The sequence below is a fragment of the Diuraphis noxia genome, unplaced genomic scaffold (assembly GCF_037042655.1).
Source record: "Diuraphis noxia isolate RWA-SAM2 unplaced genomic scaffold, SU_Dnox_SAM2 contig0002, whole genome shotgun sequence".
NCBI classification, from domain to species: Eukaryota; Metazoa; Arthropoda; class Insecta; order Hemiptera; family Aphididae; genus Diuraphis; species Diuraphis noxia.
The window spans coordinates 9,213,405-9,240,451 of record NW_028301712.1 but is presented as its reverse complement, the minus strand read 5'-3'; the positions used below and the strand labels follow the sequence as shown (position 1 = coordinate 9,240,451).

The window sequence follows — 27,047 nt, the reverse complement described above, 5'->3', positions numbered from 1 at the left end:
TGTGCCATTATCTCACCCTTTAATTCATCTTTAAAAAACTGGGGGTGTTCTTATGTTTATCACTATAACAAAAGTGATTAGTGGGAAAATTAGAAGTATTAAAGTAATTCAATAGATCAAATTTTAAATCATTAAAAAAATTATTTGTTTCAATACAATATATTAATGAATCGGTGTCAGTTTATAACAGTGATATTTTTTCCCCGTATTTATTTTTCATTACGTTATAATGAAAATTATAAATATATGTTTTCGAAATGTCTAAAATAGAAAATCCATACAGACCTGATATTCTTTCACCCAAAGAAATCTTATCTGCAACATTGAGGTAGGTACTTAAAGAGTCCAGATGGATTTCTTCAGAAGTGTCCCCTAAAATATAATTCCATAAAATGATAAAAAAAAGGGCAATTAGGGCATATAAGTAATTTCAACATAATATTATAATTTTTTAAATGTATGTTATTTTATACACAAACAATTAAGTGTACTACATGGTTACAATAATTATTTATACCTAATACTATAATATTACAGAAATAATACCTTAAAAGTTATAATTTTAAATAAACGAATGTTTTAATGTGATATTGTACAATTTGTACAATTGGTTTAATTTATATTAGCAATTTTATCAATTTATTTGTCTAAGTCAATCAAAGTATAATACTTTATTGCTTTGGGCACTTGTAAATACAAATTGTGCCCTAAAATTATATACAGCCCATTATTTAATAAGCCAACCAGTTAAACAATTTATAAGATCCTAAATAAAATAACGGGGACTCAGGCTGGGCAGGCTGCAACCTCTTGCCAACAACCATGGCCAGGCGGACACTGATAATGTATTTAATATATATTAATACATATGACATTGTTGTAGGTACTTAGCAACTGGTGATAGTATGGTCAGTATAATGTATTCTTTTAGAATAGGAGAGTCTACTGTATCTATGTAAGATTACCAGTAATTTATTTTTAGGTAACTCACTTGAGTAAATTACCGGTAATATTACTTTATTATGGTAATATTGGGAAATTTAATTTTTTGTGTAAGATAACCGGTAATTTATTTTTAGGTAATTTACTTGAGTAAATTATCGATAATATTACTTTTTTACAGTAATATTAATTATATATTAATTATTATTAAAGCAATAAAATACCTAAATGGCTACGATCTGTATAAATATTATTATTTCTCCTTATATAGTTATATGAAGCATTAAAATATTTTCAATACAAATATAGCCAATAATTAATAAAGGTTTTTATAATACTTTATAAAATAATGCTAAGCAAAATTACATAACTAAAAAAACAGTTTATCTGAAAATAGAAATTTTGAAATAAAAAAACATATTTTTTGATATAATACAAAAAATATCATTTAATTCAATAAAAGCAACAAATTAAGTCAGTCTTGAGTCTTGACTTTTGTTAGATCACAAAAAATTATAACGATTTAATATACACCTCAAAAAACAATATTAGAAAATAAAAATAATGAATTGCACTTGTTTGGTTATTTTAGAATATAACAAAATGAGTAATAAAATATTATTTAAATAAATAAATATTAAATTATACAAATTATCAACAAAATGAAAATAATAAATTGCTCTTGTTTGGTTATTTTAGAATATAACAAAATGAGTAATAACATATTATTTAAACAAATAAATATTAAATTATACAAATTATCAACAAAATTAAAATAATAAATTGCATTAATTGTTTGGTTACGAGTATTTTAAAATATAATAAAATAAGTAATAACATGTTGTTTAAACAAAATAGAAATTGAGTAGGTAACTTACTGTATTATAAAATATTAAATTATACAAATTATCAAAAAAAAAAAATAATAATTGAAGAGGTGGGTGCAACAACCAGACATCTCCAAATTATGAAAATGTTCATAAGAGACAAAATAGTGTTTTAAAAAATAACTAAAAATTGTAAAAATTTGTAAAAAATATAATTGAAATCCAATTTTGGGGTTATAATTGATGCCAACACCCAAATTGTCAAAATAAAATTTCTGTACTCACAAAACCAAAAACAATTTGGAGATGTCTGGTTGTTGCACTAAAAATGTTATTATCGGTAACGATACATTATAATAAATGCATTGTTTTAAACATTGATACATCTATAAAAATAAATAACAAAAAGATACAGGTTTTTTTGTTAAAATAAAAATGTTTCATTCATTTTATTAGTATTTATAAAACAAGTTATAATAGTATTCATGAAAAAAAAACAATATAAAATATAAATAACAGACAACTGTAGGTAAGTACTTGCTTTTTTTGTTAAAATAATACTGTTATCTTAATTTTATTAACAGGTATTTAAAAACAATAAAATAAAACAATTTATAATAATAGTTAACATGAGAAAAAACAATATAAAATAAACAAGAGAAAATAGTAGTAGGTTTACATGTTTTTGTTGATATATAAAACAAATTACTTATATAAATCATGAAAAAAAAACTAATATAAAATATAAATAACAGAAAACTGTAGGTAAGTACTTGCTTTTTTTGTTAAAATAAAACAATTTATAATAATAGTTAACATGAGAAAAAACAATATAAAATAAATAAGAGAAAACAGTAGTAGGTATACATGTTTTTGTTGATATATAAAACAAATTACTTATATTGATCATGAAAAAAAAACTAATATAAAATATAAATAACAGAAAACTGTAGGTAAGTACTTGCTTTTTTTGTTAAAATAATACTGTTATCTTAATTTTATTAACAGGTATTTAAAAACAATAAAATAAAACAATTTATAATAATAGTTAACATGAGAAAAAACAATATAAAATAAACAAGAGAAAATAGTAGTAGGTTTACATGTTTTTGTTGATATATAAAACAAATTACTTATATAAATCATGAAAAAAAACTAATATAAAATATAAATAACAGAAAACTGTAGGTAAGTACTTGCTTTTTTTGTTAAAATAAACTGTTACCTTAATTTTATTAACAGGTATTTAAAAACAATAAAATAAAACAATTTATAATAATAGTTAACATGAGAAAAAACAATATAAAATAAATAAGATAAAACAGTAATTTTGTTTTACTATTCATCAGTCATCTTCATAATATGGTAAATCGTTTGATTCGAGATCATTGTAGAACCAGAGATTGTCAGGTGGGACATACTTAGATGCCAAATCCATTACATCTTTTAATTTAGCTTCTTTTATTTTAAGAGGACTATTATACAGAATACTTGAAGGTCCTGGTAGACTTAACTGTGCATTTGGTTTATGTAATTTGAAAAGTTCTTTGGCAGTGGAATGAACAGATATACTTGCATACAAACCATCTTTAGTATACTCCATAAATCGGTATGACAAAATGGAAAAATGTTTTACTGTTTTTTTAAAAAAAGGTTTTGTATGATCTGCATAATTCAGTAGTATATCTTGTTTTATATCTATAACATTAAAGCTTTTGCATGTATCTTTGACAAGTTTTTGGTAAGTGGCTGGTAAAAAAACATATTCTAATTTTCTTTTATTTTTTTCGATTAATGCAAAAGCTCTGTCACAAGGTAAAAAACTGTGTCCAGGTTGTGGATATCGATGTACTATAGTTTTTATACCAAATCTTTTTGTTAATGCTAATGTGTAAAAGTATTGTGTTAGACCAAAGTTTTTATTTTGTGCGCTACAGTTGTCAGAAAACAAATATACCGTCTCGACACTTTTATCCATTATATTCGAAAAAAAATGATTTATAAAGTTTATAACTTCATTTTGACCCTTGCGACCTGTAGCTTCGTCATACATATAAAAAAAAGATTTACCAGTTTTCCCTGAATGTATACAAAAATTGTATACCCATAGTTGCCGTTTATAATAAACATCTCCACTTGGTATTTGAGGTAGTGGCATATTTTGTTGAAAATCAAATGATAAAACTTCACATTTGTTGTTTGGATCCTTGGATTTTATAGTTTTTTCTTTTAAGTCAGTATAAAATACTTCAGCTTTAGAGAGGTGCAATTGTTTTTCAGTCTGTAGTTTATTTTTTAATTCTTCATTGGTTTCCACTTTAATTAAATTTTGAAGCTTATCACACACCTGACAGGTGTCAGAACGTGGATAGCCAAAAGAAAGTTTAAAATTAATTAAAAAGTATCTTCGATAGAAGTCATAGGAAAGATTTGGTTTTATATTTTCATTTTCTAGTACTTGTTGCCAATTTTCATTTTCATATTTCAACATGTAAAGCTCATACATTTTATACATATTAAGATCAGGTGATAGGTATCGAACAGATTCATTTTTATTGCGGCTGTAATGAGATTCATGAGCAGGAAAACTTCTAATGTGAGTGTCTACCTGAAAAATAGTTTTCTCACTTTTAGAATTTCCTCTATTCATATGTTTTCCGCGCTTATCTACTGGACTTGGTATATTATTTTGTATTGATTTTATGATCCGTTCCACTCTAGATTTATGTATGCCAAACAGAGAACAGAATGCTTTCTTGCACACTACTTTTTCACTTTGATCAACTCTGATTGTATAAATACAAGCACATGATTTAGGTTTGCTAGAATCCTTGGGACGTTTTCTTACAATTTTATTCACTTTTATTAAGCCACCAAGAAAAGTATCTTGTTTCTCCTTGTGTCCTATTTCATTAAATAAATTTAAAATTTTACTTTTTTCGCTGTCCAGTACTTTGGTAAAACATTTGCGGATACATTTACAGTCAGGTCCTGTTACTCTTGGCATTACATGTTTTCCACGTAAACTTATATGATCTACACCAGTTGCATTCAAACTTTTACTCACATTTCGTTTCTATCTATAAATATTCTTACGTTTTTTTTTACCTTGAGTTCTGTTCTCTTCATCGGAATCTTCTATGATACGAACACCGTCATCTTCGACATTGACATTATTATTGTTACTTATTGTTTCTAGGTCACTGTCATAAGCCAAAATATTACCAAGATTGCTATTAAAATCAGATAGGATAGATGTATCAGACACTTCAACCGGCGAGAATGGATTATAATCGGAATCATCAAAGCTATTCGAAAACATAGTCGAAACACTCATTTTTATCACAAACTTTTACATCTAACTGGTTAGTAGGTACTAAACTAAAGAGTAGGAACTAAACTACGTGTATAAATCTAACAACAACTAACTTGTTATAAGTTTAAAGTTAATACTTAACAAATCATAAATCTACAAAATCTACTAAAACTAAAGGAACAATATTTAGAAATTAATTTATGATAACAATATACCATTGATTTCATATCAGTGATAAGAACAGTAAATACAGTATGACCAATATTTGGCGCAACAACAAGACTTCTCCGGAGAAGTCTTGTTGTTGCAACAAAAAATAAAACAGACATCTCCATTTGTATTATATCTCCGTATCTAACGATCGGATATGTCTGATTGTTGCACCAATCGACGGAGATTTTTTTTTTCTATAGGAATACACAAAAAAGTGATTTTCGAAAAAAAGTGGAGATGTCTGGTTGTTGCACCCACCTCTTCAATTTAGGTACTTATGTACTTTGAGTTTCGAGATCATCATATGTTAAATATTCTACTTCGGCTTCAGTTTCTGACCCACATTCAGATGTTTCATCATCAGCATATGGAATTTCAAAACTTTCATCATCTGAATTGTCTTCACCTTCAATCGTTTCATACTCATTTTCATCAATGTTCATTGACATATAATTCAACTCCTGTGATTTAGTAGTCAATGTAGATGTAGATGATGCAGAAATTAATTTTAAAGCTTTAGGTTTTAGATTATTGTTGATTAACTTCCAGTTATGGCTGATGTAGGTTATTTTACCAGCCCTATCACATGTTAGTTTATTTCTTTTTTTTGTGTGAATGTTCCCATAAGTACTGAATGAGCGCTCTGTGGCAGCTGATGTAGTTGGAGCAGTTAAAATACTTGTAGCTATTGATGAAAGCACAGAAAAGGAACATAAACCATTCCACCATACTAGAGGTTCCATTGAATTTGCAGATTACCATAAATAACTTTTTAACCAAACTCCTGTTGATTTTGTTTTATAGTTAGCCAACTCGGACATTATGATATTAGCATTTAAACCTTTGGTCATTGAAATATTATAAATAAATTCAGATGCATCAATATACTCTTCAGGAGTGAGTGAAGTTCCTTGGTCACAAGGATCGAGTACTGTTGCTGCCAAATGTATGGGTTTTATCATATTTACTTTTCTTCTTTGGAAATTAATGCACATCTTTGAGGAATCAGTTAGTGACAAAAGCGAAGAACCATTGCTTTTGTTAAAACAAGTTTCAATGTCCATAATATATTTGTAAACCTTATGGATATTTGGCGAATCTGTCTCTAATAAAGTTATAAATTTAACCATAGGTTTTAATAAAATAATACATTTGTCAACATTTTTCCAATAACCACTATCATCCAATAAAAGCTTTTTAATAGAAGCTGGTAATGTTGGTTCACGGACAGCTAAAATTTGTAAACTGAATTTAGTTGAATTTAAACTTTCCAGACAATAAAAAAAACTAGCCCATCTTGTTGGAGATTGTAGTTTTAGGGAACATAAAATGTTTTGTTCTTTATTAATATTCTCTAAGCAAGCTTTGAGTATCTGCGACCGATTAATTGATTTTACAATTGATAAGCTATCTGATTTTAATTTAACTAATGACTCAAGGCTTACAATATCATTGAACAGTAGGTTTATAGAATGTGCTAAACAATTAAGAGGAACAAAATGAGGATACAAATTTTTAAGTAACATGAAGCTTTTTTGAATATTTGAAGCATTATCACCAATTAAAGTAACAAATTTCATGGGATTGAACTCAATTAATACTTTATTGATTTCATGTGATATGTATTCCGCTGTATGTCGATTTTGACCAGTTGCAACACTTTTAACAAAAACTGGACGTGGTGTTGACAGTATAAAATTCATAATTCCATTATTTCTAATATTGGTCCAACCATCACATTGTAGATGTAGATATGGGGCAGACAAAACAATTTCAGATACCTTTTTTTCATTTCACTATATTGACTTTCTAATAAGGTAGATGACAATGCGCTCCGAGTTGGTATTTTATATACTGGACGACAAGTTGCAAAAACTTTTTGCCATAGTGGATGTTCCAACATACTTAATGGAGCATCAGTGACATAAATTGCATTTGCTATGTGTTTATCAAGGTCATCCTTTAAAATATAGAAACCACTTATTACTTATTACCTACTTTATAAAACCTATTATATAAAAATAAGTTGTTTGAAATTATTAGGAATTTACCTTTTGAGACTTATTCATTGAGTCAAAATAATGCGCTCAAGTTTTTGGGACTTGATAATGGCTGATGAACATTTTGAAAGTACAGTTAATCTTCCAGAATCATTTATTGTTCCAGCTAAACCAGATACATTGTTATTATGATCAGTATCATCCAGATCCAATACAGATTTTGCCATTCAATCTGATTTTTAGATGGACGATTATTTGGCGGTTCGGATACTAAAGATAATGCGTTAAAGTTACGTCATTCTTTAATGGAAGTTATGGTACGCGGTGGTTTTCCGTTAAGAAAATGGATGTCAAATAGCCGCGAACTACTTAACGACATGCCAGATATAGGAAATAAATCAATGACCATAATGGAACTTGAAAATAAAATGACCAACATTTTAGGTTTATTATGGTGTCCAGAACGCGACGTTTTTAAATACAAAATTGAAACCATTAAGCTAAACGATCTACCAGTTACAAAAAGAAATATATTATCACAAATCGCTTCGTTGTTTGACCCACTAAGTCTCGTTGGTCCAATAGTAATACGCGCAAAAATATTAATGCAAACATTATGGTAATTGCGATTGGGATAAACCTGTGCCTATTGAAGTAAAAAATGAATGGAACAATTATTTAAATTCATTAAATTATCTGCGTGAGTTAGAAGTACCTAGATATCTCGGTAAGTGAAATACAGGATATTACCAGTTTAAATGAATGGAATCACGTGAACACGCAAGATAATCCAGCCGATATAATATCTCACGGTTGTCGTCCCGTTCAAATAATAAATAATAGGTTAAGGTGGGAGGGCCCTCACTGGCTCACTGACAATTCCGATAAGTGGCCCAAATAAATAGTAAAAGAAATAAATATATCAATCATATAATCCAAAATCAAATAATTGAGGTTTGTAATAAAATTATACTTAAAAAGATAGTTGATAGAGTAAATTCATCTAAATGTTTCTCTATATTGGCTGACGAAACTACAGATGTAGCCACTAATGAACAACTACCTTTAAGTGCACAGTATGTGGATGATAATGATATTTTGCACGAAGATTTTCTTCAATTTTTTGAAATCAATAGTTTGACTGGATCAAATTTAGCTTCATCTATATTGAATGGTGAATATCAATTAAATTTTATAAATGGTAGGTAGATAATAATTTACAGATAATATACTTTAATTTTTGTTTTAAAGGTTTAAATAGCTGTGGTATTGAGTGTGACTACTTGTATGGCCAAGGCTACGATGGAGCCAGTAATATGGCAGGGAAATTTAATGGGGTCCAAGCTGTGATTAGAGCTACACATACAAAAGCACATTACGTGCATTGTGCAGCACATTCATTTAATTTAGCCGTATGTACATCAAGTAACATACAATCTGTTAGAAATTGCTTAGAAATAGTTGAGCGACTTTATGTGTTTTTTAACACACCTAAAAGGAAAAATGCATTGATCAATGAAATTGAAAAAAGCGACTCCATACCTAATTCAAATGCTAGGACCCTTAAAAGACAATGCGCAACAAGATGGGTTCAAAAATATGAGTCTGTTAACTTCGTAAACTTAATTAGCGGACTGTATAAGATTTATTTTATTTAACTATAGAATTACGGTATTATTTTATATATATTTGTATGGCGATGGACAGTTGAACGCATACTGACAATGTAAATAATACTGGCAACATCTTGGCCCACTCGTAACCAGCTCCTCCCATAGTCATTAGTGTGGCCATCACCACACTATGCGTCCTTTCCACCTGACCATTGGCTTGTGGGTGTCGAGACGACGTCCACACCAACTTGATCCCCTGGACAGTACAGTAGTCCTCAAATGCACCAGATGTATAGCATGTTCCACGGTCGGTGATCAGCCTTCCGGGAGTCCATATTCTTTCACAAATAGTTTTACACATTTTATCAGTAGTTCAGATTTGGTGTTGGGCACAGCATACAACGTAACATATTTGGTCATGTTGTCCTCCAGGACCAAAATGTACCTGAGTCCACCTGGAGCCGTTATGAAGGGTCCAACGTGGTCCACATGAACCGTTTCAAACGGTCGTTTCCCAATAGGTATTGGCTGTAACAGACATGGGCGTTTACCTCTGGGCACACGGGTTAACAAACACTCAAAACACGACCGGATGTGCAGTTTCACGTATCTTCTTATGTTGGGAAACCAGAAGTCCTGTAACACATTTGCTATTGTACGATCCACCACCGAGTGTCCAATCAAATCATGCGTGGTTACTACTAGACTTTTTTTCATTGACTTTGGCATGACAAATAGAAGTTTGTCCTGAAACTTCCGATACAACAGCTGATCCTTCATAACATAAGATAAGCCTATTCCTTCGTCGAGACTTTCTTCGACCATCCTCTTAATATGAGCCACATCACCGTCAGTGGTTTGACACATCATGACACGTTCTTCTAGCGTCATCAGCACACAAAAAGTCTGTCGCTCTGCTAGTGCTTTGTCAAGTGACTCTTCATATCCTACTGGGGCTCGGGATAAGGCATCTACATGTGCCATACGCACTCCAGGTCGATACTTCACCTCAAAGTCATATTCCTGTAAGGCGTCATACCACCGTGCAACTTGGGCATTAACACTTTTACTGCTGTTCAGGTAAGTGAGAGCTTGACAATCAGTGTATACTATAAACTTTATGCCCAAAAGAAATTGTCTCAATTTATTGACCGCCCATACCACACATAACAGCTCCAACTTTCTGGAATGGTATCGCGTTTCTGCATCACTCGTCTTCCTGTTCGCACAATAAACTAACTTGAGAGGGTCGCCTTCCACCGACGACCGTAACAGCATGGCCCCAAGACCCAATGCGCTCGCGTCAGTATGGAGCTCGGTACACGCAGCTTCCTTCCTGAACATGGTTTGGACCACGTCACTGGTCAGAATCTTACGCAGTGAGTCGAATGCCACCTGCTGCTCTTCAGTCCAGTTGAACCACTCGTTAACCACGCATCAGACGAGTCAAGGGTTCCGCAACAACCGCAAACTTGTGGACAAACCGCCGGAAGAATCCAGTAAGTCCAAGAAACCTACGGACTTCGTGAATGTCCTTTGGAACAGGATATCCTTCAATGGCACGCACCTTTTCCGTACCGGGCCGAATTTCGCCATTCTCAAAAATGAATCCAAGGAAGTTAATTTGCTTAGTGCCTGTTTAGCTGGGATAGCCAGTTTAAATAAACATGGTTGTATCCTAACTATTTCACTGGTAATTAATAAATAATTAATAATTAATACCTGAAGGTAATATAAAATATATAGAAGTTAAACAAACGATATTTTATAAGTGGACTGTATATATTTATTGCATATATATAAGTAGGAAAATATGATGTACACGAGAACACCTTAAATAATATGTTAGTCCTACCAAATAATAATACAAATAATAATTGATCAACAAATCACAAACATGAGCGTGATAATAATAATATTATTAAACGTAAGCACACGGTGTTTATATCAACAACCGCTACAATACGATACAATTAATGATAATATAGTACAAAATGATAATACGGAGTGATACGTCTGACCTGGTCGCTGATCGGCTTCCCCATACGACGTGTCGACGAATGCGATGTCCTCCAATCAAGTATACATCCGGCGGTTTATGATTCACGTCATAAGGAACCAAAACAATATAATAGTTGACCAAGCGTATGACACGTAATGCGCGTATAACGACTACCAGTTAGTTAACGCGAACAATCAAACCATGTGCGCAACAGCCAGTAACGGCGACAACACAGCCAGTAACGGCGAAAACACAGCCAGTAACGGCGACAACATAACACATGATCGACCTCTTAACGGTTACGAAGTCCGGAGAAAAACTCGCGGGTGAACATCAGCGAAGATATTAGTATATCATACCGTGCGCACTCGGGAACACACATATTTACGGCCGTATACCACACACAAAAAACACGTGACAACCGAATAATGCACGGTTTAAAAAGGTGCGTTACATTAGCGTGGCGTGAAAAAAATCGGTAACGACACCCGTACGCGTACTGGTCATAACGATAAACACGGTTCGTGAGCGAACTCGACGATGGCCCGCCGACATCTTCAGCGCATGCGTAACCGTCACCGGTTTAAAACTAGAATCCGAAATGGCTAGCGCTCTCTAGTTGGACTTGGTCCGAACAGTGCCAAATGAACACTTTGACGGTTTCAACGTCAGCTGTGCCTCACGTATTTTTTTCCAATACGGCTCGCAAATTGGTTAACATCTCCGTCCACAACCATATCATCAAGGTAATTCCGCCCGTGGAGTCCCTGGAGCGGACTCATCACACGCTGCATAAGTCGGGGAAATTCAGCGACAGCTCCCGACAGTCCAAACGGCATTCTATTAAACTCACCCGTCGTGTTCGCCGTAATAAAAGCCGTTTTTTCGGAGGCTTCCTTTGTCAATGGGATCTGCAGGTATCCGCTCGCCAAATCAAGCTGGGCGAACAACCGGCTATCCGCCAATGACTCCAACTGCTCCATCATGTGGTTGTGCTGCCGTATCGTCTGTTTATTTAGACGGCGGTAGTTAACGCATAACCGGTTCTTTCCCGGTTGCTTGACCAGCAGCACGGGACTGGCATAGGGCGAAGTCGTCTCAATCACCACACCGCACCTTTTCCAGTCCGTGACTATCCTATGTATCTCTTCACGGTACGCTTGCGTCGTTTTATATGGTCGACTGACGACCGGCAAACTACCGGGTACCTCTCGTATGTCAACGCGCATCAATCGTGTACATCCGAGTTCGTCCAGGTTCTTGGCGAAACAGCTTCGGTACTCATTAACAAGGGGTAGGAGGTCGCTTCGTTCCTTCTGAGTGGCTTCCGCGCTGACAAACTGGAAATCGTTTAAGTCCAACATCTGTCGAGCCGGTGGCTCGTGGTCAACCTTCAAGACGTGCAGATAGTCATCCTCCTTAGCGTGACTGGTAACTCCAACCGCCATACTGTCCACACAGGTCTCCGCTTCATAGATATACAGGCGCCCGTGAGCCTTATGGTAGGCCACGGACGGGTGGTCCAACCAAGATCGTCCGACAATCATGTCCGGAGCCTGGACATCGTCGGGCACCACGAGTAACAAGACCTTTCCTGGGTTTACGCCGTCAAGTATTACATGGGTCTCGACTTCTCCTAAGGCACACACCGACGGGACGATCGTATTCCCGATCCCGTATAGTGAGCGCACCGAGGGCTTCACGCGTAAGTCACATCGTATCGCGACACTGGCCTTGACGAGGGAGTGTTGACTACCAGTGTCGAGCAACACTTCCACTTCCCTATCATTTACCAATCCAATTTTCTTATAGGGATGGTTCGACGCTACAGGTCTCACCTCTGCGCAATTCATCTGATCTTTTTCCGGGCAGTTAGGTCGAATATTCCGCTCTACTCCGCAACCATAACATACAGGTTTACGAGTAGCTTTATCAGGACAGTCGCGCGACATATGCCCAATTTTCTTGCACACCCAACAACTGGCGGAGTACGTCTCACTGTTCGACCCACTCGTCTCCATGACAGTCTTGTCGAAATTCTCCCATTCATTGGGGCTCGCTTTCTCTTCTATCCATTTTTTAGGCAGCTGACGGGTAGGCGTTTCTTCAGCGTGCTGCGGAGCAACATACATTGGCGTGACTGCCAGCGCATGCAACGACGACATGCGCTCCCAATTGAGCAGATCACCCAGCAACTCCTCTTCGTCAACATGTGTCCGCCTAACGGCATACAGGGCCATTTCCCTTGATCTAAGTCCTCGCAAGACGCAGTTTTGGACACTTCAAATCTGTGTCCGATACCCCGACACATGCGGAGCTTGGGCTGCATATACGATATGAGGGTCTCGTTAGGCCCTTGCTTCCACGCACGCATCTCATCTTTGCGGTCGGCCGCACACGCGTCGCGCACAAATACGAGTCGGAATTTCCGTTCTAATTCTCGCCAATCAGAAAAATCTCGGCCCGCAAACCAGTCTTTGGCTGGGCCGGTCAGGTGCATACGGATGTATTGCAACACATATTCAAACGGCCGTCGATTAAGGGCCGTCATCCCTTTTATCTCTTCTAGCCAATCTTCAGCTTGCAGTGGAGTCTCGTCTCCATCGAATGTAGTCATTGCGCCGCTCAGGTAAGGAACTACCCTGTACTCCGGACGCATCGTCGGAGTTGGTAAAGGAGCGGGCGCAACAACTGGCTCGGACATAATGTCTTCCGCAGCGATTCTACTTCCGCTCGCAATATCAACGACTGCTCACTCTGCTGCTTGAGCTGCGCGACGAGATTCACCAATTCCAAATATGACGGAGCTTCAATACTAGCCAGTTTCGCGTATCTCTCGTCGTCCATGTTATCAGCCATCCTTATCAAATCGATTCACAAACAAAATAACAGGATTGTGGTAAGCGTGACGCATGTCGTCTGTGGTCGTGTCGGTTGTCGTCGGTACTGTCGGGAAACAGGTTCAACCACCACTACGTCACCCATACTCGCGTATATTCGTAAGTCGTTCTGAATCCGTATACCAGGAGGGTTGATACGTCGTCGTACGAGGACACAGGTTCGAGGTAAATAAATGTAAACACAATATATTGTAATGACGCGTTGCGTCGAGTGTTTTATTGGTCGTAGTTCGTTATACAATATTGGCGAGATCGAGTCGTCGCGAGTGTAAAAGCTCGCGATCGGTACGCGCGTGATCGTTCGGGTCGCGAAGGCGTCGAGCTCGGTCGGTTGAGACGCTGTTCGTTCGGGCGTCTTAGGCGAAGAGAACGATAGGGTGACAGCGTCGTTCACGTCTTCGGCCGCGTCGTTGGCACGCGAGGGGGGTCGAGGTCGCTTTGGAAAAGAACATAAATATAATTACAAAGAAGTCGCATACAGAATAATACGCAATAAGAATACTGTCGCTGGGGTAGGTGGTAAGGTTTTTCGTGAATTGGGCAAACTGCTTCAGAAGTTTTGATTTCGTGGGTCACGGCGGTTGTTGCAGTGATTTTATCCCCTTCTAATTGAAACACGTCTGAGTATTGCTCGCAAATAGTAAGCAATGAGGATTTTTTCCTCTGAGTTTAAATGATCTGTTTGAAGGGCTGAGTGTAAGCGGGGCATTCTACTCGTATTCCCGTCAGCACAAGGTTCCGGATTTTCTGAGAGTTGTGATAGGTACACATTCGCTTCGTTGAAATCTTCGTGTTCAAGTTGTTCTAATTGAGGGATTCGTAATTAAACTTGATTATCTGTTGGATTAATGAAAGGAACGTATATGAGATGATTTCTTACTGTGGTAACACAATTTCCACAAGTGATGGCCTTTGTAATGTATTTGCTAGAAATTAGAATGTTTGAATCCTCTGTTTTATTTAGAGCTGGAATGGCAACGAGAGTTTCTGTTCGTGGTTGTATTGTTAAGTTCGATAGAGGGGAAAGGATTAATTCTTTGGATTAGTTGTTAATTATCGTTTCTTGTCCGGTAATAAATGGTTTGCTTAAAATTCCTTCATTTGGTACTGGGAAATTTAAATTAACGACCTGAAATTCAACCTTCCTTCCTTCGCCTCCAATTTGAATTTCGATTGTAACGGATCCGAGAGTCGTCACAAAATTCTCTGTTATTCTTTTGAGTTCGTACTCGAGGTGGTCGTATACTGTTACGTACACTTCACTTGTTATATAAGCAAACACTGCTGTCACAAAGGTCGCGGTAACAATAGACCTACCGAGCTATCATTGCGTTGTCGCGGCTGCAGTCGACGTTACGTACACGGTATGAAAGGTTACATTGATCGCATTTACTTCACGCAATTTTGTGACAATACCATATAATATTCATATACCAAATCAACGAATATCGTTCGTACTCATACGCTCGCGCCACCATACGCATATGAGCATTCCATCGGTTGACATTACGTTATATATATTATTTATACCTATACCGTTCGTTCCGTTGTGTCACCACCTGCCACATCTTCCATCATATAACCATCGCCATCTTCGTCAAGTTCATCGCCGTTGTAGTAAACCGACGGAGTCGCTCTACTATTTTTTTTAATTACATTAACATATTATAATTACAATTCACACTACTATTATACTACTATCTTCCTGGACCTCGAGAATGACAGTTTTATCGATACCAGATTCAACCGCCGCTGCACATGAATTGCGTCCCAAATTCCCTTTTCCGCATGAATTGCGTCCCAAAGATATTTAACGACTACACGAATTGCGTCCCAACCATATTTAACAACTACCCGAATTGCGTCCCAACGTAAAAAATTATTTTCCTTCTCATTTCATACAGACTAAGGACTGTCGATATCAAATTACGACTATCGGTAGGTTAAAAATATTGTTTTTTATCATTGTTATGCAATTATATGTAAGTAAAATAAAATGTGTAGGTTAATAATATAATAATAATAATATAATAGTTTAAAAAATATATATATATATATATAAATTATAATTAAAAAATTAAAAAATTGGTAAAAACTTGAATGTTACTTTCTTAATATAATCAAGGCGGGTTAATTGGCCACTTTCATATTTTGCCATATTTTGTCTTAGTGAATTTTCTTTTTCACATACCATCATTCGTCTGTTTTTAATTACATGAATATTTTGTTGTTTAATATAAGTTTCTTTTTGTACATTTTTTAAAACATCTATAAATTGAAATGTATTCGGGTGTGCTGAGTAAAGCATACTGTTAAACTTGGAGTGGAAGGCTTCACAACTAATTATAGAACATGAGTACATTGCCCATACAGAAGACGGGAAATCACAATCAGGCTTTATGTATGTATTTAATATATAATCGGAAAATTGCTGTACTTTTTCATTTTCGGGTAAAATGGATACAATATCGTCAGTAAAACAATCCTCCACTTCATCTGGTTTTAAAAATGGGAGACCAAAAAAATATTTAATTATAATAATTTATAAGCAATCGTTTAAACAAAACCGGACGCAATTCATGCAGTAGATTAGATAATGCCGGACGCAATTCGTGTACCCGCTTATCAAATTTTTTATTTCGGGACGCAATTCGTGTGTAGCCTCAACCGCGTATCGATTACAAATAAGTACGAAAACAGAGCAATAAATTAGATTAGAATATTGCCGAATGTATGGGCGTTGGCTCGCCGAATTACTGGGAATCCAAACACTCGCAATAACAACCACCTTGCGGTTCCTTTGATCCACTCCCTACAATCTCTACCGTGTAAAAATTCTGCATAAATACAGGATTAGGTCCATTGCAGAATTAGAATTAGTTTGTGTCTCACTCAATGTAGAACTTAGTATAGTCGTTGGGCTTGTCCTCAACATCGCCGCTATACATAAGTTCATTCCAATTTTTATTACTAATTTCTCGGGCAGATACTTTACGTTCTGTCCTCAAATTTATATAATTTTATATTTTACTTTAATAAAAATACTTAATATTTTCAACGTTGTGTAACTTGTAACTCTATCCCCGTCTCCTTTGAAAAACCTGATTGTCAATCCAACGTCGCTGAACTCAAATAATAGGCGTTAGTGAGGGATCACTACACGTTTTTGGTGTCAGGTGTGGGGTCACCTGAAAGAAGTATTTTGGTATCCAACCCAGAATCAAGTACATCAGCGGACCTCGAGTTCAACCACGTCATCGATCCACACATCAGGAATAGGAACGGACAAAGCAAGTACATCAACGACGAGCCTAGCGGAGCATCAACGGCAAGCCAGCAGAGCAGTCATCAGCACGCAGGACAATTTTTAGGACCAGACAGCATCATGAGCATTTTGTAAGTTGTCAGTTAGAACAATTATTTAGTATATGTCTGAGAGTCCGAATAGGTGTTGGGAAATAACTAGATACAACCCACAAACGTTACGTACAACCATAATGAGTGTAAACATAGGACTTGAATCTGCTTTACGCATGGTTCCGACTTTTAACGGGGGTTCCGAAGCAGACTTATCTTCATATATAACAAAATGTAACTATATAATGAATAACGTTAGCGAAACCATTAGACCTATGATATTTGAAAACATATTAGCACAATTAGGAGGGGACGCATACCAAGCGGTACGCTATCGCGAGTTCACGGAATGGACAGCGCTTAAAAACCACCTCCGCACAGTATTTGGGGCAACACACTCGGTTAATTTTTTGCAATCACAATTAAGCAATATAAAACAACGTTTCGGTGAAGACGTCCGAACTTTTGCCGGACGCACGGAAAAATGTTACCACGAATTGGTAAGCGCGTTAACTATAGGACTAGATCATAACGCTGCAACGGCAGTGGCTAACTCGCATAAAACGGGGGCACTAGCTGCATTTATTAACGGGGCACAACCCGAAATTAGGGCACTACTACGAGCTCGAGATGTTAACACTCTTGAAAAAGCAATTACAATCGCTATCGAAGAGGAGCAGGATTTACAACAATTAAACCGAAGATTTAATAACAATAAAAATTACGGGAAAAATAACACGAATAAAAAAAATATTAAATGCAATAAATGTAATAAAATGGGACATTATGCAAACGAGTGCCGTAATAACGTAAGCACATCGGTCAGTTCAGGTTTTAGAAATCCCATAAATTATCGCGACGAAAAACCCGTTGTTATAAAGAAAGAATATCAAGGACAGGTTAGATTCTGCGCGTACTGTAAAAAGACTAACCACAATATTAAAGATTGTAGGAAACGTATGTACAACGAAAAAAATAAAACTAATGGTCAGGGGAACGAAAGTGAAAGTCCCACTACCAGTTACTCAAACCGTACCGTTAACGAAATAAACCAAAACAACATTAGAATTGTCACTAACTTTGAGGAGGAGCACATAGTATGTAGCTCGCATAACTTTAATCCGTATAATATAAAATTACTAATCGAATCAGGCGCGGAAATGAACCTCATAAAAATCACAGCGTTAAACGGACAAGTTATTGTTAACGAGCAGGAAAAACGCACTATCAAAGGTATTAACGAGATACCTATATTTACGATAGGAACTATAGTTACTACTATGCAGATTAATGATGTAGACGTCCTTGTAAAATTCGACGTCGTATTCGGCGATTTTCCTATAACCGAATCCGGTATAATCGGACGTAACTTCTTGAAACAAAATAAGGTCATTATGGATTACAGCCAGAATATTTTAACGATACCCGAACAAACCAGTCTTAAAGAAATTATAATACCGCCGCGTAGTAACTGTGTACTATTAATAAAAAACGATGATAAAATTAAACACGACGCGATAACTATAAAAAAACAAGACGTAAACGAAAACGTTATTATTGCTAATAGCATTAGCCCAGTAAATGATAATACTATAATAAGTAACATTATTAATATTTCTGAAGAACCTTTCGTTATCGACGAGCTAACCACACAACATATTGATTGGGAGCCATACCACGAGACAGTACTTAAAGCATCTTTCGTAGATGATAAACAAACTGATCGTATAACAAAATTAAAAAGTGAAATTAAAACGGACGATTTAAATAAAGAGGAACGTGAAAATATTTTACAACTCTGTTGTGATTACGCGGATTTATTTTACTTACCGGGTGACTATTTAAGCGCTACCGATGTCGTGACGCATACGATAAACACGCCGCGACGCACAAAACCAATTAATATACGACCGTACCGTTTACCTTGGGCTTATCAGGAGGAAATCGAAAAACAAATTAAAGAAATGAAACATAACAATATAATACGCGATTCTAAATCACCTTTTAATTTTCCATTAGTAGTAGTAAAGAAGAAAAACTTAGACTCGACAGGGAAACCTAAATTACGGATTTGCGTAGACTTTCGAAAACTTAACGAAGTAACAGAAAACGAAGCATATGGTCTTCCTAACTTGCTCGAAATACTCGAATCGTTAGGAACATCTAAATATTTTAGCACTCTCGATCTAGCCTCGGGATACCACCAAATTAAAATAGATCCAGCCGACGTGCATAAAACGGCCTTCTCTACGAAATCAGGGCATTACGAATACTTGCGTATGCCATTTGGCCTAAGTTCAGCACCAGCTACATTTACACGCGCGATGAAATCTGTTCTCATGGGTCTCGAAGAAATGTGTACCGCCTATCTCGATGATATCGTAGTACACGGGTCTAGCTTAGTTGACCATCAGAAAAAACTCGAACACGTTTTTAATCGACTGCGTGTACATAAACTTAAGTTACAGCCTCAAAAGTGTTCTTTCTTACGAAAAGAAGTTATCTATTTGGGACACGTAATTAATGAAAACGGGGTATCACCAGATCCAAACAAACTTAAATGTATTCGAGATTATCCTAGACTTAAAAATGCTAAAGAAATTAAATCATTTTTAGGACTATTAAATTACTATAGACGTTTTGTCGATAACTTTGCAAAAATAGCAAAACCACTAACTCACTTACTTAAAAAAGACGTACCATTCGTATGGACTGATAATTGCGAACATAGTTTTATGGAACTAAAAAAAGCTTTAATGAGCCCACCACTGCTAGTCTATCCAGATTGGGAAGCAGGGAAGTTCAATTTGTGCACCGACGCTTCGCAATATGCAATTGGGGCCGTATTATCTCAAGGTGATGTACCTAAGGACCAACCCATAGCATACGCGAGTAGGACACTTAATAAGGCAGAAACTAACTATAGTGTAGTTCAAAAAGAATTATTAGCCATCGTATGGGCCGTGAAATATTTCAGACCATATTTATATGGTCGACATTTTAATATAGTAACCGATCATCGACCGCTAACCTACTTGTTCGGTATTAAAGACGCATCCTCGCAATTAATGCGTTGGCGTTTGCAACTAGCCGATTACGATTATACTATAACTTATAGAGCTGGTCCGGAACATTCGAATGCAGACTGTTTATCGCGCATACGAGTAGTACAGACCAGTTCAACAGAATCGAACACGGACTATAACGAGTTTTAAAACGCGGAAAATAAACCGATCTTTAATTCGAAAATTTTAGAAATCGAAGACGACCTCCACAAGGTCGTTAACCAAGAGAACATAGTTGTTACACTACCGCGAGATAAAGTAATAACACACCCGACCGTACGCGAAATTATTAAACACATAAACATTTGTCGCCGCTGTCAGCTCTTATTAATATAAAACAAGTTTTGCCTTCACGACTGAATCATATATATATATATATATTTATAAAATGTAAAATGAAAAACAATAATATGCGTTGGCAGTTCTGTACCTTTTATTGAGCAATAATAATAATGATGTGTTTTTTTTTTTAAATAAATAAAATAATAAATTGCCAGGTAGGTTTATAATAATTCAATATAATATAAATATAATATGCAGCCTCTTGGCCTTTAACAATAATGCAATAATGCAAATAATAATAATATAACGTTTCTGACTGGAATATGAATGAATAATACAATAATGCAATAATGCAATTAAAATGATATAAAAATGAATAATATAAAACAAGTGCTTGATTAGCACATAATAATATAATAATAAATGACTAAATGAATAATATAAAACAGGTGCTTGATTAGCACATGATAATATAATAATATGCAGCTCGTCAGCTGATTACCTTTAGAACTGGTGTCCGTTAGCGGCTTCGAACCCAACGCTACCGTCTCAGGATGCACACGTTTGAACAATAAAAAAAAATACAATATTATAAAACTAAACGTGTGACAATCCCGAGAACGTACGGCTAACGGGCCACCAGCTCAGACGAATAAATCACAGTGTACATGCAAATCACAAATGGCAAAAATTCACGTGCTTCTGTAAGGTCTCTTTGAACGCCCTAAATTGGGGAATGATATTAATGAATGAACTAAGACAAATGACTGAACGATACTTACAGAAGGCAATTCACAGGTGATGTACACAAAATCATTAACATGAATGATGAATTTATTGTATTGACCAGAGAATGAAAATTGAATGTCTAGGTATTGTATTTTAAAAAATGACTAGTCAAATACTGACGACTGACCGAACAACCGTGCACCTCGGAGGTCGTGTGAAAAAGGAACGAGTTTTACATCAACGGACATACAAAATGCAATGAGAACTGTACGAATGGGCTTTCAGTGTCACCACACTAAAACAATTAAACATGAAAAAACTAATAACTTTGTGACACTGAAAGCATGACTTGACGAGAAAAACTTTGAATGAATATGACTTTTAAAAACATAAATTGATAACGGTGACGCAGCTGGCTGTTCGCACACGGAAATATGATAACAATTTATTTGATTACAGCTGCAGCTGCGGACCGCACCGTTGCATGCACATGAATAAAAATGATACCAGAAAAGACAAAATGAAAATGACACAAGTGACAATCTTAAACATGAACAACATTAATGAAATAGAGTTCACTAACGAGAACCGGTTTTATAAACACGCAAACGGGTCACACTTCATAATTTTCTATAACATTACACCATACCATTCGGTACCACTTGTTGCCGAAGAGATCTACCAGGCAATTAAAAACATAAAAAATTATTGCCTTGATAATAAAATCGAATCCTTTTCTACACTAAAATTAGACGGAGCTACGTCATTAACCAGTTATTCTAGAATTCGAACGATGTTCCGATATATATTCAAATCCACAAACATCGTAGTTAAAATTTATACTGGGGGACAGCTTACTGAGGAGGAGAAACAACAAGTTATATACGAAAACCACAACTCACCGTTAGGAGGACATTCGGGTGTATCACGTACCATTAGTATATAATATTATATATAACCTAACCTAACCTAACCTAACCTAACCTAACCTAACCTTGGGACAAACTATTATGCTACGCTATGTTTTGTTATAACACAACTACCCATACCTCTACAAATTTCACACCATATGAGTTAGTTTTCGGGACCAAACCCAATATTCCTTCTGCACTTAATAAAGAGCCAGAACCACAATATAACTATGACGATTACGTTTTCGATCTCCGACGAGTTATGCAGGAAACACATAAAATCGCTAGGGACAATTTGATAAAAAAGAAGGAACAAAATAAAAATTATTACGATACTGCTATAAATGCTATCGATCTCCATGTAGGTGACAAAGTCCTCATTAAAGAGCATAGCAAGAAGAACCCACTCGATCTAAATTGGCAAGGACCATATGAAATAATTTTGGTACACGACAACGAAAATATAACAATACAAAAAGGTCGCCGCGAATATAGAATTCACATAAATAACGTTAAGCGCTATCATGAAAATGATAACGATCGCCAATAAAAGAATTACCAATATTTCGTTATATCTTAAGTATATATATATATAAGTCATATATATATATATTCAATTTTTTTTTCTCTTTTTCTTTATTTCTAGTATGAAACAGCAAACTTTCATGAGAGAACTTAGCACAATAATAGGGAGACAACAACCACATAACATTATTGACTTATTTTCCGACGAAATACCAAATTGCTTACTAATTCACATTGACACAGCCAATAAAAATTTACTCCAACCATATTCCACAGCGGAAATCGTAACTATTACGCGTGCTATCAACCACTTTTCGCATGACATGACAAACGCACAAAGGCCACTACGCAAGCCCTTGTGTCTCTATTTAAAAGAATTCATTGACACTACCGAAGAACCAGCGGACATACTAGACTATATGAGATTAACTTTCTTATAAAGCACATGCATAACACAATTTATCTTTCTTAATTTTGTATTTTCTTTCTTTCTCTAATATATATATATATTTTTTTTTATTTTACTAATCATATATCTACAATTTTAGAAATCGACACAAGTATGTTATAGTGGATTTTGAATTCACTAACCTAGGACGGGATAACATCATCCTTATTTCGGGAGCTTTTTTGGGCCAACACCCAGTCAATTGCCTTACCAAATTAGAAGGTCGTGCGTTGGTACTAAACCAGGATCGGCCTGTGTCGAACGACGAATGGAAAAGAATGGTTCAACATCTGGTTAATATATTTAAAGATAAACCTAATACCTTATATCTCGTGCTAGCACAGATCTACGACTCCGACCATACTACCCGACCAAATCTTACAACCATACAAATTCAAAAATTACTACAATATTACGAAACCATAATATTATGGGAGGGGAGTACGGATGTTAAAATCCTACAGCAACTTGGAATAATTAAACCAACATTCACGCTAAGGGGTTGGGACGAAAATATGAACGGGGAATTTTACTTACAATTAATTAAATGCAATACCAAACAAATCGTCACATCCATGCTGCTAGGATCATTCAACAAACAGGGGCGAGCCCTCAAACTGCAGGAAGCGCACCAACTCGTTTGTAAATGTAGACATGGCTCAAGCGAACCACACAACCCACTAACTGATGTCCTTTGGACACGTTGTCTTTTTACAAAATTACACAGCAAAAACCCAAAAATTATAGATAGGGCGCGACAAGACGAATAAATAAAAAAAATAAAAAAAAAAAAATAAAAAAAAAAAATAAAAAAAATAATAAGACATATGTATATAACTAAAATAAATAATTAAATAAATAAGTAATTAAATAAAAATAAAGTATATATAAAAACATATGCGTATTATTAGATTTAAGTGTTAAAACACACAATATTGGGAAAAAGGGAATCACTTAATTTTATCATTTTTTTTTTATATATATATAGGATTTGGGTATAATGATAATTTTATTTTAAGTATGACTAATGAACTGAAAAACATTTCCAGACTTATACTACTAACAATACCATTTACGTCAGGAACGTTACGATTCACCGACGAACATTTAAACCAACATTCCGGTATCTACTACGAAAATCGGGGACCGTTGAAACTTATAACGTCTCAATGGGACCTTACTGCGTACATTAGTCTAGCCAAATATAACAAACAATTTGATTACATAGATACTATGATAGAAAAAACAAAAGCAGTATGTATTGAACACATGCACCCAGTAAACCATAATTTTGACTGTACTAATTTACTTATTGTAGCTAACGATATAATTCAAAACTTACAACAGCAAAAACAACAAGTATTAAACTCTATAGGACACGTAATTGTTAAACGTAATGCTCTTCTTAAATTTGCAACAAAAACAGCTAGGTTAATCTATGGAATATGCAACTTAGAATGCATAAGAAAATTTAACTTTAACATAGAACTGGCTCAAAACTCTTCACAATCTAAATTAATTAAAGAACGAATTAAAGTAGTACCATTGAACCATGATATAGGAGAACACGGATATTTTAATTTGTCATTAGATACAAATGATCTAACAAATATTACAAAGGAACAACAAGTCAAAAATTATTTAACCAAACATTTTATACAGGTTAATTTATTAATTACTAAACATATATTAGAAACCAATACTTTATTAGAAATTATACACCAAGCAAAAATAGGAATTATACACCCAAGTTTAATAACACCACAGGAGTTACTAGAACACGTTAAAGATATTAAAGTATCACTACCAGGGGGAACAGATTTACCCACTGACTTAGAAATAACTAACATTTATGAACTAGTGAAACTCTCAGATATTGCTATTTATTATGCTAACGACAACCTAGTTTTTATAATTTCTTTACCTTTAATATACCAAAATGATTTTGTTTTATATAATTTAATACCTGTACCAGTATGTATTGACAATGATTGTGTTTATATAAAACCTATTAATAAGTATCTAGCTATAAGTAAATCTAAAGAACATTATGCAACTTATGATGAATCTTACTATACTCATTGTAAACACGCTAGAGATTTCCTATTATGTCCTGAAGGCAATCCTTTACATCCTCGCAACACACGACCCACATGTGAAGTACTACTATTACAAGATCCTTCCGAAGTTCCACCCAGTTGTGAAATAATGCATGTCCAAATCGGTACGACTATTTTTCATAAAAAAAGGTTCAAAAATGAATGGATATACGTAACCAACCATGATGTACTATTCATTACCTGTGATGAAGACAAAGAATCAACCAGCCACATACTCAAAGGAGTAGGAATCATTCACTTAAATGAAACTTGCAAAGGCTACGCGACTAGAGACATATTATTGCCAGGAAAAGTCGACTATAAATCTGAATACACAGATTTTAATCCAAGGGCAAAAATAGACCTAAATCAAGTTTCAACACAATTAGAAACTAACAACTTAATGGAAGACTATCACGTAAAAACAAATAACATGGACGACTTACACGTAGTTTCGAACTCAAAGAAAAATTTGGACACTCAAATCAAAATCAACGGAAAAATCGAAGAGATTCAAGACATACAACAGTTGTATAACTATGTATTATACATAACGATAGGCTGTATTGTCATAGTTATGATATTAATGATGATACACAGCATTAAACAGAAAATAACAGAAAAATTCAAAAGTAAACGTCAAAAACACGTTCATGAAGAAAATGAAGAACTTAACCAACCAGGAACGGGTCATCAAAGTGAAGATATAATTGAATTTCCACTTACACCACGGAATAGCCCGGAGGTCCACTATACAAGATTAAAACCATATGGATTTAATTGAGGAAGTCAGGGACTTCCATCTTCGAGGGGAGGAATGTAGTAAACCGACGGAGTCGCTCTACTATTTTTTTTAATTACATTAACATATTATAATTACAATTCACACTACTATTATACTACTATCTTCCTGGACCTCGAGAATGACAGTTTTATCGATACCAGATTCAACCGCGTATCGATTACAAATAAGTACGAAAACAGAGCAATAAATTAGATTAGAATATTGCCGAATGTATGGGCGTTGGCTCGCCGAATTACTGGGAATCCAAACACTCGCAATAACAACCACCTTGCGGTTCCTTTGATCCACTCCCTACAATCTCTACCGTGTAAAAATTCTGCATAAATACAGGATTAGGTCCATTGCAGAATTAGAATTAGTTTGTGTCTCACTCAATGTAGAACTTAGTATAGTCGTTGGGCTTGTCCTCAACATCGCCGCTATACATAAGTTCATTCCAATTTTTATTACTAATTTCTCGGGCAGATACTTTACGTTCTGTCCTCAAATTTATATAATTTTATATTTTACTTTAATAAAAATACTTAATATTTTCAACGTTGTGTAACTTGTAACTCTATCCCCGTCTCCTTTGAAAAACCTGATTGTCAATCCAACGTCGCTGAACTCAAATAATAGGCGTTAGTGAGGGATCACTACACCGTCTTCATATCTACCCAGGCATCTGCATATAGGTTACGTGAGTCGGCTTTACGCCACATCATAACCGTTTATTATTGTATATTCCATTTTAGTTATTCTTTGTTATTATTATCGTCGTCATTTGTTATATGACGAGGGGGTACTAACACTAGCATTTTAAGTTCCATTACCCTGTTATATCAAACCGTTATTATTTAAAAATATCATTTATTGTTATTACCTAAGCCAATATCTGTCTTTTATTATATACACATTGTTTTATTGTACCTATATTCTTCTTGCTATAAGGTTCACTACACCGGTACAATTTATATCGCGTGGCCAACAATTTCACATCTGTTGAGACTTGGTACGCATCATTTGGTCCTTCG

General features: G+C 35.0%; 3 protein-coding genes across 5 annotated transcripts; 2 read left to right on the top strand and 1 right to left on the bottom strand.

The window, feature by feature from the left end:
- Positions 1-3,114: 3,114 nt before the first annotated feature.
- On the bottom strand, positions 3,115-5,106 carry LOC149058061 (uncharacterized). Its single transcript, XM_089218297.1, has 2 exons — positions 4,878-5,106; positions 3,115-4,805 (listed from the first exon to the last, which is right to left on the bottom strand). Exons 1-2 carry the CDS (start codon positions 5,104-5,106, stop codon positions 3,115-3,117), a joined length of 1,920 nt encoding a protein of 639 aa, XP_089074423.1.
- Positions 5,107-6,783: 1,677 nt separating this feature from the next.
- Positions 6,784-10,892, top strand: LOC149058060 (uncharacterized). 2 transcript variants are annotated; one of them, XM_089219756.1, is made up of 2 exons: positions 6,784-9,991; positions 10,085-10,892. In XM_089219756.1, exon 2 carries the CDS (start codon positions 10,188-10,190, stop codon positions 10,617-10,619), a length of 432 nt encoding a protein of 143 aa, XP_089075882.1. In that variant the 5' UTR covers positions 6,784-9,991; positions 10,085-10,187; the 3' UTR covers positions 10,620-10,892. Both variants share the same exon structure in this region, with proteins under 2 accessions (XP_089075882.1, XP_089075883.1).
- Positions 10,893-15,985: 5,093 nt separating this feature from the next.
- On the top strand, positions 15,986-26,571 carry LOC149058059 (uncharacterized). Of its 2 annotated transcripts, none has more exons than XM_089220085.1 (2): positions 15,986-17,209; positions 24,180-26,571. In XM_089220085.1, the coding sequence occupies exons 1-2, from the start codon at positions 17,199-17,201 to the stop codon at positions 26,011-26,013; spliced, it is 1,845 nt and encodes a 614-aa protein (XP_089076211.1). In that variant the 5' UTR covers positions 15,986-17,198; the 3' UTR covers positions 26,014-26,571. The 2 variants fall into 2 exon arrangements, with proteins under 2 accessions (XP_089076211.1, XP_089076210.1); XM_089220084.1 differs by having other exon boundaries at positions 23,231-26,571.
- The last annotated feature ends 476 nt before the right edge of the window (positions 26,572-27,047 follow it).